The sequence below is a fragment of the Schistocerca piceifrons genome, chromosome 3, assembly GCF_021461385.2.
Source record: "Schistocerca piceifrons isolate TAMUIC-IGC-003096 chromosome 3, iqSchPice1.1, whole genome shotgun sequence".
Lineage (NCBI taxonomy): Eukaryota > Metazoa > Arthropoda > Insecta > Orthoptera > Acrididae > Schistocerca > Schistocerca piceifrons.
In genome coordinates, this window is record NC_060140.1 from 702,963,476 (window position 1) to 702,985,636 (window position 22,161).

The window sequence follows — 22,161 nt, forward strand, 5'->3', positions numbered from 1 at the left end:
TTACAATTTTCAACAACAGATGGCGCTGCGGTCTGGGAAACTCTATAGTACGATATTTTCCACATATCCACCATGCGTAGCAATAATATGGCGTAGTCTCTGAATGAAATTACCCGAAACCTTTGACAATGTGTCTGGCGGAATGGCTTCACATGCAGATGAGATGTACTGCTTCAGCTGTTCAATTGTTTCTGGATTCTGGCGGTACACCTGGTCTTTCAAGTGTCCCCACAGAAAGAAGTCACAGGGGTTCATGTCTGGCGAATAGGGAGGCCAATCCACGCCGCCTCCTGTATGTTTCGGATAGCCCAAAGCAATCACACGATCATCGAAATATTCATTTAGGAAATTAAAGACGTCGGCCGTGCGATGTGGCCGGGCACCATCTTGCATAAACCACGAGGTGTTCGCAGTGTCGTCTAAGGCAGTTTGTACCGCCACAAATTCACGAAGAATGTCCAGATAGCGTGATGCAGTAATCGTTTCGGATCTGAAAAATGGGCCAATGATTCCTTTGGAAGAAATGGCGGCCCAGACCAGTACTTTTTGAGGATGCAGGGACGATGGGACTGCAACATGGGGCTTTTCGGTTCCCCATATGCGCCAGTTCTGTTTATTGACGAAGCCGTCCAGGTAAAAATAAGCTTCGTCAGTAAACCAAATGCTGCCCACATGCATATCGCCGTCATCAATCCTGTGCACTATATCGTTAGCGAATGTCTCTCGTGCAGCAATGGTAGCGGCGCTGAGGGGTTGCCGCGTTTGAATTTTGTATGGATAGAGGTGTAAACTCTGGCGCATGAGACGATACGTGGACGTTGGCGTCATTTGGACCACAGCTGCAACTCCGCGAATGGAAACCCGAGGCCGCTGTTGGATCACCTGCTGCACTAGCTGCGCGTTGCCCTCTGTGGTTGCCGTACGCGGTCGCCCTACCTTTCCAGCACGTTCATCCGTCACGTTCCCAGTCCGTTGAAATTTTTCAAACAGATCATTTATTGTATCGCTTTTCGGTCCTTTGGTTACATTAAACCTCCGTTGAAAACTTCGTCTTGTTGCAACAACACTGTGTTCTAGGTTGTGGAATTCCAACACCAGAAAAATCCTCTGTTCTAAGGAATAAACCATATTGTCTACAGCACACTTGCACGTTGTGAACAGCACACGCTTACAGCAGAAAGACGACGTACAGAATGGCGCACCCACAGACTGCGTTGTCTTCTATATCTTTCACATCACTTGCAGCGCCATCTGTTGTTGAAAATTGTAACTACTGTAATTTCGAAAGTTTGTCCGCCTGAAAATGTACTGTTGTCCCAAGCATATTGCAACAAACGGTGTATTTCTATCGCTGCTCGTTTAGTTTTTATTGCCGTTTCAAATATACTGGTCATTTTTGAAACACCCTGTAAATATGAAATTGTTGAGTAGATAGGGAACAATTAATGACAGTGAAATGCTGTAACATTTTAACATGTAACAGCCGGTCACAAACATCACCTATCCCATCAAAGGCAGGGCTACCTGTGAAACCAGTCATGTGATCTACAAGCTAAGCTACAACCACTGTTCAAGATTCTATGTGGGTGTAACAACCAACAAGCTGTCTGTCCGCATGAATGGCCACCAACAATCTGTGGCCAAGAAACAAGTGGACCACCCTGTTGCTGAGCACGTTGACAAACATGAAATCCTTAGTTTCAGTGACTGCTTCACAGCCTGTACCATATGGATCCTCCCACCATAACCAGCCTTTCTGAATTGTGCAAATGGGAACTTTCCTTGCAATGTATCCTATGTTCACGTAACCCTACAGCCTCGGGTTAGTCATTGTCCTCTCCCATCCAGCCCCTTCTCTGTTCTCATTCCAGCACTACACAGCCCTCATTCCTCCATTGCACCCAGTCTTTTTACTTCTCTCCTTTTCTGTTATCTTCCCCCTCCCCCCCCCCCCCCCCCCCACCTCTCCACTGCCCTCCGTGTAACCTCCCGAGTGCACATAGCTGCCCCACCCTCTTTCCACGTCGTCCCTGTGTGTTCCTCAACAGCATGGCACTGTCTGCCAACCCTACCCCTACTGCCCATCTCCTCGCTACCCCCACCCAGTTGCCATTCCCATGCACTGGTGCTGCAGCTCGCAGTGTGGCTCCAGTTGCCTGAGACTGCAATCGTGTGTGTGTAAGAGTTGCCTTTGCGTGAGTGTGTATGTGTGTGTTTGTCGTCTAATTTTGACAAAGGCCTTACTGGTCGAGAGCTATGTTTGGGAGAGTCTTTTTGTTGTGCCTATCTGCGACTCGGTACGTGTGCTGTATGGTGAGTGGCATCTTGCCTTTTCACGATATTGTTACATTCCATCCTGGATTTTCCGTTGTTTGATGTAACATTGTGAAATATTTTTGTGTTGAAGTGCTAACTTTATTTGTAAGGGTCAGTCAAATCAAAACAAGGCAGATGGAAAAAAGTAAATAAAACTACACTCCTGGAAATGGAAAAAAGAACACATTGACACCGGTGTGTCAGACCCACCATACTTGCTCTGGACACTGCGAGAGGGCTGTACAAGCAATGATCACACGCACGGCACAGCGGACACACCAGGAACCGCGGTGTTGGCCGTCGAATGGCGCTAGCTGCGCAGCATTTGTGCACCGCCGCCGTCAGTGTCAGCCAGTTTGCCGTGGCATACGGAGCTCCATCGCAGTCTTTAACACTGGTAGCATGCCGCGACAGCGTGGACGTGAACCGTATGTGCAGTTGACGGACTTTGAGCGAGGGCGTATAGTGGGCATGCGGGAGGCCGGGTGGACGTACCGCCGAATTGCTCAACACGTGGGGCGTGAGGTCTCCACAGTACATCGATGTTGTCGCCAGTGGTCGGCGGAAGGTGCACGTGCCCGTCGACCTGGGACCGGACCGCAGCAACGCACGGATGCACGCCAAGACCGTAGAATCCTACGCAGTGCCGTAGGGGATCGCACCGCCACTTCCCAGCAAATTAAGGACACTGTTGCTCCTGGGGTATCGGCGAGGACCATTCGCAACCGTCTCCATGAAGCTGGGCTACGGTCCCGCACACCGTTAGGCCGTCTTCCACTCACACCCCAACATTGTGCAGCCCGCCTCCAGTGGTGTCGCGACAGGCGTGAATGGAGGGACGAATGGAGACGTGTCGTCTTCAGCGATGAGAGTCGCTTCTGCCTTGGTGCCAATGATGGTCGTATGCGTGTTTGGCGCCGTGCAGGTGAGCGCCACAATCAGGACTGCATACGACCGAGGCACACGGGGCCAACACCCGGCATCATGGTGTGGGGAGCGATCTCCTACACTGGCCGTACACCACTGGTGATCGTCGAGGGGACACTGAATAGTGCACAGTACATCCAAACCGTCATCGAACCCATCGTTCTACCATTCCTAGACCGGCAAGGGAACTTGCTGTTCCAACAGGACAATGCACGTCCGCATGTATCCCGTGCCACCCAACGTGCTCTAGAAGGTGTAAGTCAACTACCCTGGCCAGCAAGATCTCCAGATCTGTCCCCCATTGAGCATGTTTGGGACTGGATGAAGCGTCGTCCCATGTGGTCCGCACGTCCAGCACGAACGCTGGTCCAACTGAGGCGCCAGGTGGAAATGGCATGGCAAGCCATTCCACAGGACTACATCCAGCATCTCTACGATCGTCTCCATGGGAGAATAGCAGCCTGCATTGCTGCGAAAGGTGGATATACACTGTACTAGTGCCGACATTGTGCATGCTCTGTTGCCTGTGTCTATGTGCCTGTGGTTCTGTCAGTGTGATCATGTGATGTATCTGACCCCTGGAATGTGTCAATAAAGTTTCCCCTTCCTGGGACAATGTATTCACAGTGTTCTTATTTCAATTTCCAGGAGTGTATTTATTATTTCAAAAGTGATTGCTGTAACTGTTAATAGATTTATCCCACTTTGAGACAAGACAATCAATATGGAAAAATGTTCGCAGTTGTCTGTGGAACCACAATTGTAACCAGTGTATACCTCGTCTCCGAAGGAAATTGATGACCACGAATGTCTTTCTTCGACACTCCGAAAGTATGGTAAATCCTGTAACTACCAATATAGTGTATGTGCCACTTATAGTTTGCATGTGAATGTTTGTGCTCAATTCGGTCACTAGAGGCCACTCAGCCTGCTAAAGTGACAGCATTTGCGTGTGCAGCCTGCTGTTTGCACCCCCTGTTGGAACTAATTACTACATATGCTGGAGCACAAAGCCCTGCCAGCCACTTGTGTATTTCTGATTGTATTGTACCTTGCTTTCATATTTTTGTACTGTTCAAGCAATAAAGTACAGTGTTCTTGGGTTAGAACACTTTTTGTCGGTAAGAAAGGTATTTGATTCCACATGTTCCGGTTTACTCATTGGTCTTTTCAGTATAATTTCTTTGGAGGCAGTGCTTACAACCTGCTGCATCACCATTTCCAGCATATGACATTGCAGCAGAAGACTGGGATGCTTACAAAAAATATCTGCAACAACATTTCTAGGTATTTGGGGTAATAGACGTGAACTTTTGCAAGGCTCTTTTTTTGTCATGGATTTTACCTCATGTGTATCAGTTATTGTGTCAGCTCGCCCCCTTACAACCACCTTCAAGTCTTTCTTTTGATCAGATGTGTGAGTTACTTTCTACCTATCACTGTAAACATACTCACTTTATTGCTATTCGTGTAGAGTTTCGCTGCTGCCAAAAGTGGCCAAAACAGTTGTACAGGGCACACACAGAAGTACTACATGGACTTAGCTGTTGTCATAATTTTGTGACAAGTGTTCTTAAGGAATCCTGTGCTGGTTAAATGGTTCTTGATACAATCGTATGTTTTGTTCCTGATAGGGAAGTTAAAAGGGAAGTTTGAGAGTGAGGTCTACATTGTGAGAATCCTACACTTATGGAAGTATTGAACATAACTCAGTTATCTGAAGTTTCACGGGCTGCAGCCAGTCAGATAGAAGCCTGGTACAAAGTTTTAGAAATCAGTTCCTCTCACCCCTCCCAGCCGTCAGTCAGTTCTCAAGGGAACGTAGATGCTATTGCAGCAGTCCAACAGATATCTCAGCATATTATAGGTCATCATCGTTCACAACAATAGTAGTCTGAGTCGCAACATCAACATCCTCATGCCCTGCTGCTTTCATGCCCATACTGCTTCATTCAACACAAATGGACCATGTTTCCCAAGCACTGGGAAAGATGTAATTGGTGCTGTAATAAGGGGACTGCCGAGGGGGAGGTGGCCATGAGAAAAAATTTGAATAACCAGTGAAAGGATAACGTTCTATGAGTTGAGTCATGCAATGTCAGAAGCCAGAATGTGGTAAGGAAGTTAGAAAATCTGAAAGGGAAATGCAAAGGCTCAATCTATATATAGTAGGGGTCAGTGAAGTGAAATGGAAAGAAGACAAGGATTTCTGGTCAGATGAGTATAGGGTTATATCAACAGCAGCAGAAAATGGCATAGCAGCAGTAGGATCCATTATGAATAGGAAGGTAGGACGAGAGTGTGGTACTGTGAACAGTTCAGCAATAGAGTTGTTCCTATCAGAATCGACAGCAAACCAACACTGACAACGTTAGTTCAGGTATACATGCAGATGCCTCAGGCTGAAGATGAAGAGATTGAGAAAATATATGAGGATATTAAAAGAGTAAAACAGTACGTAAGGGGGGATGAAAATCTAATAGTCATGGGGGACTGGAATGCAGTTGTAGGGGAAGAAGTAGAAGAAAAGGTTACAGGAGAATTTGGGATTGGAACAAGTAATGAGAGAGGAGAAAGACTAATTGAGTTGTGTAATAAATTTCAGCTAATAACAGCAAATACTATGTTCAAGAATCACAAGAGGAGGAGGTACCGTACACTTGAAAAAGGCGGGATGATATGGAAAGATTTCAGTTAGATTACATCATGGTCAGGCGGAGATTCCAAAATCAGAGAGTGTATTGTAAGGTGTACCCAGGAGCAGATATAGACTCAGATCACAATGTAGTAGTGATGAAGAGTAGGCTGAAGCTTAAGAGATTAGTCGGGAAGAATCATTACACAAAGAAGTGGGATACAAAAGCACTAAGGAATGATGAGACAGGTTTAAAATTCTCAAAAGATATAGATACAGCAATAAGGACTAGCGCAGTAGGCAGTACAATTGAAGAGGACTGGACATCTCTGAAAAGGGAATCACAGAATTTGGAAAGAAAAACATACAAAGAAGGTAACTGCAAAATAACCATGGGTAACAGAAGAAACTTCAGTTTATCAATGATAGAAGAAAGTGCAAAAATGTTGCCGAGGAATGAAATAAATAGGAAGTGCAGGTAAGCTAAGGTAAAATGGTTGCATGAAATATGTGAAGAAATCGAAAAAGAAATGATTGTCGGAAGAACTGATTCAGCATATAGGAATGTTAAAACAATCTTTGGTGAAATTAAAAGCAAGGGTGATAATGTTAAGAATGCAATGGGAATTCCATTGTTAAATGTAGTGGATAGATGGAAAGAATACATTGAATGGCTTTATAAGGGGGAAGATTTGTCTGATGTGATAGAAGAAGAAACTGGAGTCAATTTAGAAGAGACAGGGGATCCAGTATTAGAATCAGGATTTAAAAGAATAGAAGGGGTATATAACATTGCATCAGAATTTCTAAAATCATGGGGTGAAGTGGCAACAAACAACTAATCATATTGGCATATAGAATGTATGAGTCTGCGGACATTCCATCTGAATTTCGGAAAAACATCATCCACACCATTCCAAAGACTGCAAGAGCTGACAAGTACAAGAATTATTGCACAATCAGCATAACAGCTCAAGCATCCATGTTGCCTACAAGAATGATTTACAGAAGAATAGAAAAGAAAATTGAGAATAAGTTATATGACGATCAATTTGGCTTTAGGAAAGGTAAAGGCACCAGAGAGGCAATTCTGACATTGTGGTTGAAAATGGAAGCAAGACTAAGGGGAAAAATCAAGACACTTTCATAGGATTTGTCGGCCTGGAAAAAGCGTTCCACATTGTAAAATGGTGGAAGAAATTCTGGGAAAAATAGGGGTAAGCTAGAGACAGACAGACAGACAGACAGAGAGAGAGAGAGATAGGGTGGGGGGGGGGGGGGGGGGGGGGAATATACAATATGTACAAGAGCCAAGAGGGAATAATAAAAGTGGATGACCAAGAACGAAGCGCTCGGATTAAGAAGGGTGTAACCCAGGGTTGTAGTCTTTCGGGACTACTCTACAATTTGTACACTGAAGAAGCAATGTTGGAAATAAAAGGAAGGTTCAGGAATGTAATTAGAATCCAGGGTGAAAGGATATCAATGAAAAGTATCAAACATGGCCTTGATTTGAGGAAGAAATTGCTGAGAATGTACATTTGGAGCATAGTATTGTATGGTAGTGAAACATGGACTGTGGGAAAACTGGAACATAAAGGAATCGAAGCATTTGAGACGTGGTGCTACAGATGAATATTGAAAATTAGGTGGACTGATAAGGTAAGGAATGAGGAGTTTCTGTGCAGAATTGGAGAGGGTAGGAATATGTGGGAAGCATTGACAAGGAGAAAGAACAGGATGAAAGGACATCAGAGAATAACTTCCATGGTACTAGAGGGAGCTGCAAATGTTGAAAACCATAGAGGAAGGCAGAGATTGGAATACATTCAGCAAATAATTGAGGACGGAGGCTGCAAGTGCTACTCTGAGATGAAGAGCTTGGTGCAGGAGAGGAATTCATGGCGGGCCGCATCAAACCAGTCAGAAAACTAATGACTCAAAGAAAGAAAGAACACATTGCTTCTGTAGAAACATGAGTGGAAATGAAATGAACATGGATGTGAACAGTGTGTCAGTCGTGTCAGTGTCTCAAAGCAAGGTATACACTGAAGTACCTGTGTTTAACAAACCATTGAGAATGCAGCAACATTGTTGAATTGTCAGACTTATGTGGATTTGGGTTCTCCACCTCTGATTCCAGTATCACGGAGGCTGGTGAGTTATAACAAACAACAGATTCCCATTCTTGGACAGTTTTCTGTACCTGTGACTTATAAGGCTGTGGTTCATTCTTTAAAATTCGTAGTTGTGGACATTGCTTACACTGAAAATCTTATTGGTTTGGGTGCTTTTAAACTGTTTGTATTCTCTATTAATGATGAACTGCATTTGGTTTCTGATCAAGTTCTAGATCAACAATTAAGATGTCCTCTGTGCTGAATTTTCCTCTCAATTTTCTCCAGGACTGAGTTGTACAACAGAATTTCAACTTCGTATTATTATGAAACAGACTGTCCACTCATTTTTTCCAGGCCCACCTGGTACCATAACTGTATGGGATCAAGTAAAAGGAGAATCAGAGTGTCTTCAATCCCTTGATGTTATTTGACCTATTTCTTCCAGTGAATGGTTAACACCACTGGTGATAGTCAAAAAAGCTGTTGGTAAATAAGACTCTTTGGCAATTTTAACAAATCTATTAATGCAGTCAGTCATTGATACCTATCCTTTTCTGCACTCTGATAAGCTGTTAGCAAAATTATTGAGGGGGCCATTATTTTTCAAAGATTGACTTGACAGAGGTGTATTTACAGCTGCCACTCAATGAGGAATCTAAACATCTTTTAGTTATCAATACCCCATTTGGGCTTTATTAATACCAGGTTTGCCATTTGGTATAGCAAGCATGCCAGCTACTTTTCAACACTTTTTAGAGCAACTTATTGCGTCAGTTCCAGACTGCGGTGCCTTTACAAAGGAAGAGTCTTCGTCCTCCATTTTGTATTTTACAGTCTGCAGGGTTAAAGTATAATTTGGAAAATACACAGTTTTTCAACCATCCATTATTTATTTGACTTTTGAAGTGTCATGCAGGCATTAAGCCATTGCGCCAGCATATTGATGCTATTGCCACATTGCAACATTCCACGTCCATCAAGGAATTACAGGCAGTTTCAGGAAACATTGCATACTACCAGACACTGCCATTGCGCCACAACTGCTCCATACATTATTTAAAAAAAAGGTGTGCCCCCAGCTTGTGAGTGGGCATTCTAATTGAAATCTGAACTGCACCAGCCCCCATGTTCAGTCACTTTCCAGCTGTGCCAGCACGTTAGTGACAGACACATCTCAGTGTGGCCTTGGCACCACCCTTGCTCATAAACATATTCTCAGATAGGGGAAGAAGCTTTGGTGATCTCTATGCTCTCAAAAAATGTCATGTTTCTCTGTATCTAACAGCAAGAGGGAGTACTGACCCCGAAATTGTTCAATATTATAAAAACTATTGTGCAGTACTAAGAAAAGTTATTAAAAAGTCCAGAAGCATGTGTATCATGTCTGAGATCAGTAACTCTGATAATAAAATTAAAGCAATTTGGAATATTATTGAAAGGGAAACAGGGCAACCAAGAGCACAGGAAGACTTTAGTGCCATAAAACTGAACGACAAGTGTACTAACAAACAATCAGAAATTGAAAATATTTTCAATAATCATTTTTTAAATGTTGTGGAGAAAATAGGATCTAGATCTTCACTAGAAGAGGCAAGGCTACTAATAGAAGAGGCCATAACTGTGCAGTTTGAAACAACTGTAATTCCACCAACCTCTACCTCTGAAATCAGTAAAATAATAAACTCACTGAAAAGTAAAAGCTCTTACGGAATTGATGGCATTTCCAGCAAGGTACATAAAGCTTGTTCCCCACAGATAAGTAGGATTCTCAGCCACGTATGTAATAGCTCTTTGGAGCAGGGTGTTTTTGCCCCAATAGACTGAAATATGCCATTGTAAAACCATTGCGTAAAAAGGGGGATACGTCGGATGTCAACAACTACTGCCCAATCTCTCTTCTAACAGCTCTATCAAAAATTTTTGAGAAAGTAATGTATTCAAGAGTAGTAGTAACAAAATGTCAGTTTGGTTTTCAGAAAGGCTTTTCAACAGAAAATGCTATATATGCTTTCACTGATCAAATATTAAATGCTCTGAATAACCGGACATCACCCATTGGTATTTTTTGTGATCTCTCAAAGGCGTAAATCATGGAATTCTTTTAGATAAGCTAAATCATTATGGTTTGAGGGGGGCAGTGCACAAATGGTTTAATTCATACTTAACTGGAAGAATGCAGAAAGTTGAAATAGGTGGTTCATGTAATGTCAAAACAACAGCTGACTCCTCAAACTGGGGTCCTTTACTGTTCTTGATATACATTAACGACTTACCATTCCACATTGATGAAGATGCAAAGTTAGTTCTTTTTGCTGATGATACAAGTATAGTAATAACATCCAAAAACCAAGAACTAAGTGATGTAATTGTAAAGGATGTTTTTCACAAAATTATTCAGTGGTTCTCAGCAAATGGACTCTCTCTAAATTTTGATAAAACACAGTATATACAGTTCCGTACACTAAATGGCACAACTCCAGTAATAAATATAGACTTTGAACAGAAGTCTGTAGCTAAGGTAGAATTTTCAAAATTTTTAGGTGTGTCCATTTATGAGAGGTTAAACTGGAAGCAACACATAGATGGTCTGCTGAAACGTCTGAGTTCAGCTACGTATGCTATTAGGGTTATTGCAAATTTTGATGATAAGAAAATCAGTAAATTAGCTTACTATGCCTACTTTCATTCACTGCTTTCGTATGGCATCATATTTTGGGGTAATTCATCGTTGAGTAGAAAAGTATTCATTGCTCAAAAACGTGTAATCAGAATAATTGCTGGAGCCCACCCACAGTCATCCTGCAGACATCTATTTAAGGATCTAGGGATCCTCACAGTATATGTATTCACTTATGAAATTTGTTGTTCATAATCCAGCCCAGTTCAAAAGTAATAGCAGTGTGCATAGCTATAACACCAGGAGAAAGGATGATCTTCGCTATGCAGGGTTAAATCTGACTTTGGCGCAGAAAGGGGTAAATTATGCTGCCACAAAAGTCTTTGGTCACCTACTAAACAGCATCAAAAGCCTGACAGATAGCCAGCTAACACTTAAAAATAAATTAAAAGAATTTCTAGATGACAACTCCTTCTACTCATGGGCTGAATTTTTAGATATAAATTAAGGGGGAAAAAAACATTAGTGTCATGCAACATTTTGTGTAATGTAATATCTTGTACAGACATCTTTTATTAACCTGACACGTTCCACATCATTACAAAGTGTCATATTCATGATCTATGGAACAAGTATTAATCTAATCTAATCTGTACAGGTGTAAGTTCCACGTGATCACAGATCCCAAACCACTGGTGTCTCTTTTTAACCTTTGGTGTTCTGGTCGGACAAAGCCACACATTGCATACAGTGGTTGGCTCCTTTCCTGTCACAATACAATTACAAAATACATTTTCAACCTACAGCATAAAGTGCAAATACCGACACCATATAGTGTTTGCCGATTTATTCGGATCCAGATTTTGATAAAGAGGAACTACTTTGTTTCCATTTAGATGTTTTAAGTAAAGTTTTTTCTTTTGTGCAACATGGTTGGCCAGACAAACCTCCGAGTTGTGTTTCTGATACTTTGAGAAATTATTGTGCATTACAAAATTGTTGTTCTCTTTGGGGTGGAGTGCTGCTGTTAGCTACAGAGGCCTCAGCTCCCTGGGTTGTAGTCCCATCTGCCACGTGGTGTGAGGTTATGTGCTTATTACTTGTGGACCACTAGGGTGAGTCACTACAAAATCATTAGCAGCCAGACATGTTTTTTGCCCAGGTATCGATGGGGAAATAGTGTGTGTGGTTGCAGTATGCCCACAGTGCCACCCATCAGGCAACTTCCCATGATTCTTTTTCACCATGGCCTGATCCTCAACAGCCTTGGGAACAAATTAATGTAGATTTTGTGGGATTTTTGTTGAACTTCTATTAGCTTGTTGTAATGGATGCTTATTCTAAGTTTGTATGTGGTGCCTTGTCTACATACTTCTGCGGTGGCAATAATTTCAGCTTTGTCAAAAATTTTTGCAATGGAATGTCTTCTGTGTGTGTTAATTACAGTATATGGCCCCCAGTTCATATCTCAGGAACATGAACAACTTTTGTAATTAAAAAAAAAAAATTAAAAAAAAAGTGGTGTTACTGTGTCGTGGTACCTCCTTTCCACCCTCATTTGTACAGGGCAGCAGAATGACTAGTACAAACATTTAAGACGCATATCAAAAAATGTTTCTCGGATGTGTAACTGGAAGTAGCTCTTGAGCAGCCTCTCGGTTCTTATAAGTTCACTGCTGTTGGCAATAAGAGTCCGGCAGAGTTGATGCATGGTTGTCAACCCTGGACTCGGCTACATCTACTTCAGCCAACACTAGGCCATCCACTAGCAGCAGTGCTGCAATGCTTCCGGTCTGGTACAGCTGTTTTGGCTCGCAGGTTTGGCTGCTGGCCACAATCTGTGCTAGCGGTAATCGAGAGTACCTGTGGCTGATGCCTCTGCACCATCCACATGGCTGAGGAGAGGGTGTCATGACACTTTAACCAGCTGTGATCTCATGTGGGCAGCTGCGTATGGGGTGCGCCTCCACCATTGCCATGTCCTCTGTCCACCTGGCCATCTCCTACATCCTAATCGGTGCCCTCGCCTTCTCTCCCGCCACTGCCGATGTCTCCTCTGCTGTAGGTGCCCCCTTCAGCTGTTGGGGGTTACAGCAGGACTCTGGCTCCAACACTGTCACAGCTGATGCCTCCGCCACTGCCACCTTCAACACACCCAGCACCACCTGTTCTGCCGCTGCCTCCATCCCATCCAGTGCCACCTGTTTTGCTGCCTTCACTGCAACCTCCTTCCCCGGGGCTGTACTTTGACATGGAAATTGAAGTTGTGCCAGCGTCACCTGTCCTACCGTGTGGCCTCTCACAGGTGGGCAGTCACTGTAGTGTCTATAATCACACTACTTCTGATATTATGCATCTGTGGCAGTGCATCATATGACTCACCAACCTATGTTGACCACGGAGGACATGGATATGAGCTCAGTCCTCATTTCTTCACAAAGGAAGAGGGGTGCTGTAAGTACCAAATTAGTGTGTGCACCACTTCTTAGTTTGTGTGTGAAGTTTGTGCTTGATTTGGCCACTAGAGGCCATCCAGTCTGTTAATATGACAACAGTTGTAAGTGCAGCCTGCCGGCTGCACCCTCTGTTGGAACTAATGACTATATAGGTTGGAGTGCAAGGCTCCACTGGCTACTTGTTATTACTAATTGTATTGTACCTTGCCTTCCACGTGTGTGTACTGTTCACACAGTAAAATACAGTGTTGTGGAGTTAGAACAGAAATCACATGGTGAGAGATCACGACTGCATGGACATAACAAAATTTCTGCAGCATTGTTGAAACGACCTCGACAGCATGTGAATGAGCATTATCCTGCAACAGAATTATGTTGGCATTGGTGGGCATTTTGACTTGGTGGCACTCTTCAGTTTTTGCAAAGGGTCTGTGTCCCCCGTGCATTAGTTGAGACGCTATGTTCCCGGAAGTCAGTGAGCAGTGCGCCCTTGCAATCAAAGAAAAAGGGCATTATGACTTATCTGGAGCTGATGTGCCTCTTGTTTTTATTGTGCTGCTGAAGTTTTGCTGGAAAGTCCTTAAAACATCCTCCATTTGGTCCCAGTCTCTCTCCACACGATTTCCACATGTTTGAGGCCTGAAGAAAGACTTTCGTTGCTGTCGAGTTGCTTCAGACAAGGATGTAGAATCACAGTTCCATAGGCAGCCGCAAAGGTTTTTCCATGAAAATATTGACCATCTTCTCTCACAGTAGGATAAATGTATTAACAGTAACGGAAATTACTTTTGAAATAATAAACAGTTTACTTACTTGTTTCCGTCTGTCTCATTTTCATTTGCTTCTCCTTATAAAATACAACTTGAAATATTAGTTTTATAAGTTTGTCTGCAGATACTGTTCAGTGAAATAGGAATAGTTTCTCAACAGAAAAAAAATCATTTTACTTGGTTCTATAATCTGAAAATAGTATCTGTGTAAGTTGAATTTCTCCAAGGAATGATGCCACAACTGATTGGCGAAATTAAATACACAGAATAAGATAGTTAGCAGTAGCTGTGTACCTGCAAATCTGATCAAACTGAGGTGCTTCATAAGTCCCCAGGTGTGAGTTTTCTAGTTAAGATGGTGAGACCTGTGATCACAAAACCTTAGCAATTCCTTCTTTTCATTTCTATTTATTTGAGTGGCTTGTAAAATTCTGTGGCAGTACTGAATTGTATGTAGCGAGTGTTGTCAAAATTTTAGTGATTATCAGTTTTTCTTGAACCATATGGAGATGAGCAAGGGATGGATTAAATTGTCGCCCTGGTGACTGCAGAGGCCAGGAGTGATTTTAAACTTCATGACTTGATGAGAAGCAAAAATATCTTTTACTCAAAAAAACTTTTTCATCTTCAGTTTTAATTCTATTTCATAATTATATAGATTCTTGAATGTAAGCAGGGTGATACTCAACACTGCTACATTGTTTTCCTTGAAAGACTTCATGTTTTACCTCCCCACAGTACTAACAGATTATGATGCAGAACTGCACGCAATATTGAGGCAATGGACTGGATGAGAAGTCACTATAGCGGAATGTTTCTGTCATTCTGACTGTCAGTACTGTACAGGCAAAAAAACAAAATACACACCATACGAAAAGATTGCAAATATCCAAGACTACATAAAACAAAAACACAACAATGGCAGAAAGGTGATGAGGCTCTGTAATTAGATGCATTATGTCTTAGTGTGCTATCATTGTGCTGTTAAGTAAGAGGATGGCTTGTCAGTGGGAGGAGAATGGGTGGAAGTGCTGGATAAGTTGGAAGTACTAGATAACAAGCAGTTGTCATTAAATAAACTACATGGCCATGGCAATTCTTTTGTCAAGCAAGCACTGAAAATTAGTGATGCTTTCTTTAACCAGAAAAAGGCATTACCTGTTGATAAAGTTTCCTCCTGCAGCGAAAAATTCCATAACTATGTAAACGTTCTAGTGTGCCTCAAATTTTACCTGTAATTCAGGGTGAAGAAATCTGAAGTCTGACAATGAAATTGCAGTTCTCTCAGGGTTGGCTAAGACTTTGAAGAGCATTTGGATGGATGTGATAATGTATTGAAAAGAGGCTATAAGATGAGCATCAAGAAAAGTAAAACAAGCATAATGGAATGTATTCTAATTAAATCAGATAATGCTAAAGGAACTAGATTAGGAAATAGGACATGCAAAGCAGCCGGTGAGGGTCCCCCCCCCCCTTTTCCCTTGTATTTGGGCAGCAGCATAACTGATGACGGCCAAAGTACAGAGGATAAAAAATGCAGACTGGCAATAGCAGGAAAAGCATTTCTAAAAGGAGAAATGGTTTATAACATATAAACTTAATTTAGGTAATCTTTTCAGAAAATAATTGTTTGGAGTAGCCTAGTACAGAAATGAAACATGAGTGATCAACAGAAGAAAAAACATTTTTGGCACAACTTGAGTAAAAGAAGGAATCTGTTGATAGCACACATTCTGTGACATCAAGGAACCTTTAATTTGATAATGTAAGCAGGTACAAAAGGATGTAGGTTGCAGTAGTTACGCAGAGATAAAGAGGCTTTTATATGCTAGACTAGCATGAAGAACTGCATCTAGCCTGTCTTCTGACTACCACAGAAACAACATGACATCTTACTAGCTGATAGGAAAGACTGATTATCTTAGGATTTGCACTCCATTTTAGCCAACAGTGGTACAAGCACAGCACTTGTCTTAAAATTCTGTTAAGTGTCCTTTTTTCCAAGAGTGCTAGCCCCACAAAGTGTGTAGAACAACTTCTTGTGATGTTTGTAAGGTTAGAGAAGAGGTATGGTGTAAGTGAAGCTTTGCAGGTGGGTTGTGGGTTGCTAGAGCACTAGCCCTGAAAGGAAAAAGTCTCATGTTCGAGCCGTTCGAGCCCCATTCAGGTACTCAGCTTTAATCTGTCAGCAACTTTCAAATATTCTTGTAATTGTTTTCTTTTGTTGTTTGTTAATACTAAACTCAACTTTGTGTCACTGTTGCAGTTATTCATTGACACTGATTGATGCTCTTGATACATTGGCTGTTATGGGAAACTACACAGAATTCCAGCGAGTTGTGAACATAGTCACCACTCATGCCAATTTTGATGCAAATATTAATGTATCTGTGTTTGAAACCAATATTCGCATTATAGGAGGATTGTTAAGTGCTCACTTACTATCTTATAGGTAAGTAGTACAGCAGATATAAAATAATTTTGAAGTTGTTATTGTTAACAGTGTGTTGTTCATTCAGCAGTAATAAACTGCATAAATTGAGTTGCTAGTTTACATTTCAGAGCATGGAATGTGGTTAATTTAACCAAACAGGTAGATTAGGGAACTTGGGAAAAAATGGATAGGTCCATGTTAGGTATAGTGAAAATTAGTTAAATGCTGTGGTATGAAAAATAGAATTTCTGGTCAGGCGAGTACAGTGTTAGCAACACGAAATGAAATAGGGATCATGTAAGAGAGGGTGTAATTTGTAAAAGGGATTGGATTTCAGGAAGAATAAATTAAAATTTTGAAGTTTGCCAAGGCATAGTAACTCAGAAATGGCAAAAAACTTGAAAGAGGAGTTGATTGCAATGTATAATCTTGAAAAGAGGTTATAAGATGAACTAAAAAAGAAACACCCAATAGTAATGGAATATAGTCAAATGAAATCAGATGATACTGTGGATTTTAGATTAGGAAATGACACACTAAAAGTGCTAAATGAGTTGTGGCATTTGGGTGGCAAAATAACTGATGAGAGCTGAAGTAAAGAGTATATAAAACACGGAATGACCATAACGTGAAACACACATATGAAAATGGGCAATTTGTTAGCATCTAATATAAATTTAAATGTAAGGAAGTCTTTTCCTGTGGTGTTAAGTTGGATAAGAGGCAGTTGTCACATCTCCAGACAGGAGAATGTAGAAGAAATATGACTTAAGTTTAAAAGAATTGTGGAGCAGACACTGGATATATGTGTATCTAGTAGAACAGTTCATGATTGGAGGGACGATCCATGCTATATATAATTACTATAAACAACCTTCTGAGAAACAATTGTTTATGTGTAACAGGGTAAAACAAAGCATATGGCCATAGAAAGAGAGACACTGAATGAAACTGTTCTAGCTGTCAATAGGGTCATATGTGGAGTCTTCAGTGACTGCCCTAGCAGATTATTATTGAAAGATCTCATGTGGAGTCTTCAGTGAGTATCATAGCAGAGTATTATTGAAAGATCTTGCAGAAAATCCAAAAATATTCCGGCTATATTGAAAGGCTGTCAGCGACATTGAAGTTAGTGTCCGGCCGCTCATGGATGACATGGGAATTGAAATTAAGGGTAGCAAAGCAAAATCAGAAATACTGAACTCAGGTTTTGAATGTACCTTTGCCAAGGTAGATACTGATGCTGTGAACCACTTAACTTCTCACACTGCTGCAGAGATGAGTGATAGAACAGATATTAGTGTTAGTGGCATCGAGAAACTGCTGAAATCACAAAAGTTAAACAAGGCTCCAGAGCCTGATGGGATTTCTGTCATATTTTATACAGAATCTGCATATGAGTAAACTCTCATTTTAACTATAATATGCTATAAATCCCTGGAACAACACCAAGCACAGTGATTGGAAAATAGCATAGATCCCTCCTGTCTGTGAGGAGGACAACAGAATTGATTCACAAATCTAACATCCAATATCATTGATATTGTGTTTTGTTGAAGTCTGTAACATGTTTGGAACTGAAACATAATGAGATACTTTGAACAGAGTGAAGTCCTCCATATCTACCAGCAAGTATTCTCAGAACACAGAGAGTAACAACTCATAATTTGTTTAAGCCAGCTTCTCAACTGTGGCACACCTTATTACTGACATTCAAGTGGAAGGAATTCAGCTAATAATAGCATGCTGTTCCATAACATTTACATTATTCATGCTTTACCAACTAAAGCATGTCACACTTTAACTGCATTTACCATGTTCTAAAAACTAACAGTGTAGCAATAAGCAGAATATCGATTATCTACTCTAAATGGTGATATAATGAGTGTGGAGTATGTTTTAAAGTTTTGAACTGAAAAGTGATATTATTGTCGGATATACTGAAAAGTTAGCTGTCCACCTTAACATTTCATGGAATACATATAATTGTCAGTTTGGCATCCATTGCTGGGTGAAGGCCACACATAGACTTTTTTATTGTACATTTTCTAACATTGTCTACCCACCAACCTTCAGATTGTAGTGTGGGGGTTTTTCTAACCTCCTAAAATCCAAGTAAGAACTTCCTCCGTCCATCCACCTTCCATTTGCATATGGATACATATCGCGCCCACTTCATTGCAGGCATTTCTTTTATGTCTTCCCCTCCACCCTATTGTTTATTTTCCTCTCTCATCTCATAGTTCCCTATGTGCATTTCTCCACTGCTCACTTGGAAACCCCCGGTTTTGAATGGTTTTTGTATTAGACGTGTATGTCTCACCACCGTACGTCAGAGCCTTCAATACTTTGTTAGGCTAAGTTCAAGTGATGGAAATCTTAAGTCATGTTTTCAAATCACACATGTAGCCATCTATCATTCAACTTTCAACTTACCATATGAATGCTGATGACATTAATGCAGTGTTCATGGAAAAATTCTCTAGACGCAGATGAACGCGCCTTGCCGCAGGGTTAGAAAAGTATGTGGCGCCCATGTGCTGCTCAGTTGACCATGTATTTCCATCATGACCAGACACATTTTCCGTGTGTTACTATTATTTTTCTTTGTTGAGTGTTGAGAAAAATGAGTGAAACTGAAGGCGAGATATTAACATTGAGCTACTAACTGATGTACTAGAAAAGAAAGGCCATATAGAATATGACATCAGAAGGGTACCAAAAAAATTTAAATCTTTAGATAGTGAATGTGAGAAGAATTGGTTTTCACCTTCTGTGAGGGGAATAACTCAAGATAAAGGGGAAAATATGGGTAAGAAAAACTTCATTGGTAACAAATGTACTTTTGTTCATAGGGTACAATCTGTACATTCGAGTCCATCTTCATTGAAAAAGTAGTGGGTTAATTTAGACAGAATATTGTCTGCTTATGAAGTGGTTAGGCCATTTTGGGGAGATAGATCTTTCCAAGTTGTCTTTGTGTAGAAATCCTTCTCTATATCGAACACAGTTATGAAGTACTGTAATCACTTTTACGATGTGTTGAGCACAATCCACACTGATGTCTCTTGGGCAGTGTAGTATTCTGCACTTACTACATGTTGTACCAAAAGTACACTCAACATATTTAGCTGAAAGTTCAATCTTTTTTCATAAGTCTGCTGTTTTCTACAATCAATGCCTAACTTCTAAAATTTTAGTTTTTAGTTGTTGGAATGCACCTCTTCAACCACACAATCCCATGCCACCTCTCAGACACCCCCCCCCCCCCCCCCCCCCTCCTTTCCAGTTTTAAAATTGTTGCTGCGCACGCGCGCCCTCACACACACACACACACACACACACACACACACACACACACACACACCTGCCCATTGCATCACACTGGTCACCTGTTGTCACATTCACCATTGCTGGCGCAGTTCAAATAATAATTATGCTGCTATTTAATACACATGTATTATTTTAAATCTCTAATGCCAACTTGGTCCAGAGACTTTAAAAAAAATCTCTGGGAGGTGCTGGAAAACCATTCCAGCTTTCTCTGGCCAAAATTAAGCCCTGCCTACAATCACGTAAGGGAATGCCATATGGTGTTTTTCCATTAACGGTCATAATTTTGGTAGATACAATGATTTTTCAACAATATGAAAAGCTACTCACCACATAGAGGTGGCACTGAGTCATAAATGTAATAAAAACACTGTTGTTCTGTGCTGGACATCAAAAGATTTTTCAGTGAATTTTCATATATGAAACAATAATCAGTCACACAGCACCAATAATACTAACAGTGAAATACAAGGAAATTGAATGTTCTGGATTTTGTGTTTTGATTTGTTTACCATCGATAGCTGTGATTCAGTGAGGAAACATTGTGTACTGTTCAAATCGTTGAGATAGCTCAGTCCATTTTTCTTCATCTTTTAATTTCATCCAGATAACTTTGCATGCTTAAAAAATTATCCATATATAATTGATTTTTCAATTCTATGTGAATAGAACATGTGTGGCAATACTGACCTTACGACTTATCCTAGAAGAAAGATTAAGGAAAGGCAAACCTACGTTTCTAGCATTTGTAGACTTAGAGAAAGCTTTTGACAATGTTGACTGGAATACTCTCTTTCAAATTCTAAAGGTGGCAGGGGTAAAATACAGAGAGCAAAAGGCTATTTACAATTTGTACAGAAACCAGATGGCAGTTATAAGGGTCGAGGGGCATGAAAGGGAAGCAGTGGTTGGGAATGGAGTGAGACAGGGTTGTAGCCTATCCCCGATGTTATTCAATCTGTATATTGAGCAAGCAGTAAAGGAAACAAAAGAAAAATTCGGAGTAGTTATTAAAATCTATGGAGAAGAAATAAAAACTTTGAGGTTCGCCGATGACATTGTAATTCTGTCAGAGACAGCAAAGGACTTGGAAGAGCAGTTGAATGGAATGGACAGTGTCTTGAAAGAAGGATATAAGATGAACATCAACAAAAGCAAAACGAGGATAATGGAATGTAGTCGAATTAAGTCGGGTGATGCTGAGGGAATTAGATTAGGAAATGAGACACTTAAAGTAGTAAAGGAGTTTTGCTATTTGGGGAGCAAAATAACTGATGATGGTCGAAGTAGAGAGGATATAAAATGTAGACTGGCAATGGCAAAGAAAGTGTTTCTGAAGAAGAGAAATTTGTTAACATTGAATATAGATTTAAGTGTCAGGAAGTTGTTTCTGAAAGTATTTGTATGGAGTGTATCCATGTATGGAAGTGAAACATGGACGATAAATAGTTCGGACAAGAAGAGAATAGAAGCTTTCGAAATGTGGTGCTACAGGACAATGCTGAAGATTAGATGGGTATATCACATAACTAATGAGGAGGTATTGAATAGAATTGGGGAGAAGAGAAGTTTGTGGCACAACTTGACAAGAAGTAGGGACCGGTTGGTATGACATATTCTGAGGCATCAAGGGATCACAAATTTGGCATTGGAGGGCAGTGTGGAGGGTAAAAATCGTAGAGGGAGACCAAGAAATGAATACACTAAGCAGATTCAGAAGGACATAGGTTGCAGTAAGTACTGGGAGATGAAGAAGCATGCACAGGATAGAGTAGCATGGAGAGCTGCATCAAACCAGTCTCAGGACTGAAGACCACAACAACAACAACAACAACAACAACAAACATTTGAATAGTGTAACTCTGCCGATGAACATCTGCTAACAGGATATCTGAAACTGAAACAGCCTGCGAGAGAGTAACTGCAGCAACTAATGTGCTGTACTACTCGTCATCTGAACTATTTTGAAATCAGCCGCGTGTTTGTGTGTGTCAGCCCATGTTAGGACTGGACTGGACCGAACCGAACCGAACTGAACCTTACTGTAAATTGTCCAGGTCAGATACATCAAAAATTTAGTTTTTAGAATTTTATTTAATATACCTAAAACATTCAGACTATTTGTACTTTTCTGTTTGTATTGTTTGTTGTCCATCCAGTTGTTGCCTTCAGCTGATCTAAATATAAAAATTCATAAACTCTTTCTGTGCCTTCATTGTTAATATGCAATATTTCCTTTTCTGTATTTTGATTATACATTACCTTAGTCATTGTACAGTTAATTTTTAGGGCTACTTTGAAAATTACTCTTTTAAGTATTTCCATTTGCAGTTGAAGTTTATCTGCACTATCGGCAAAAATTACTAAGACCAGATATTTTTTATTAACACATGTTCCGTCTGAATTGTCCCAGTTTAAGGATCTGAAAACAGTTAGGAATAGTTTTGGGGATGTAAAATCGCGTTGACTGGCTCATTTAAAAATGTCAGCCCCCCTGACATTTGCAATGAACACCTAGTAAATGTAGTGAAGTATTATTTCTGGAGGTCACTA

The 22,161-nt window shown here is 40.9% G+C and overlaps 1 protein-coding gene across 1 annotated transcript in view; it reads left to right on the forward strand.

Annotated features, from left to right (window-relative positions):
• The window catches only part of LOC124789874 (ER degradation-enhancing alpha-mannosidase-like protein 2), a 109,836-nt gene that overhangs the window by 5,037 nt on the left and 82,638 nt on the right, over window positions 1-22,161 (forward strand). Inside the window, exon 3 of the mRNA XM_047257388.1 lies at window positions 16,108-16,293. Within this exon, the coding sequence (XP_047113344.1) occupies window positions 16,108-16,293 (186 nt within the window). The remainder of the gene's footprint in view (window positions 1-16,107; window positions 16,294-22,161) is intronic.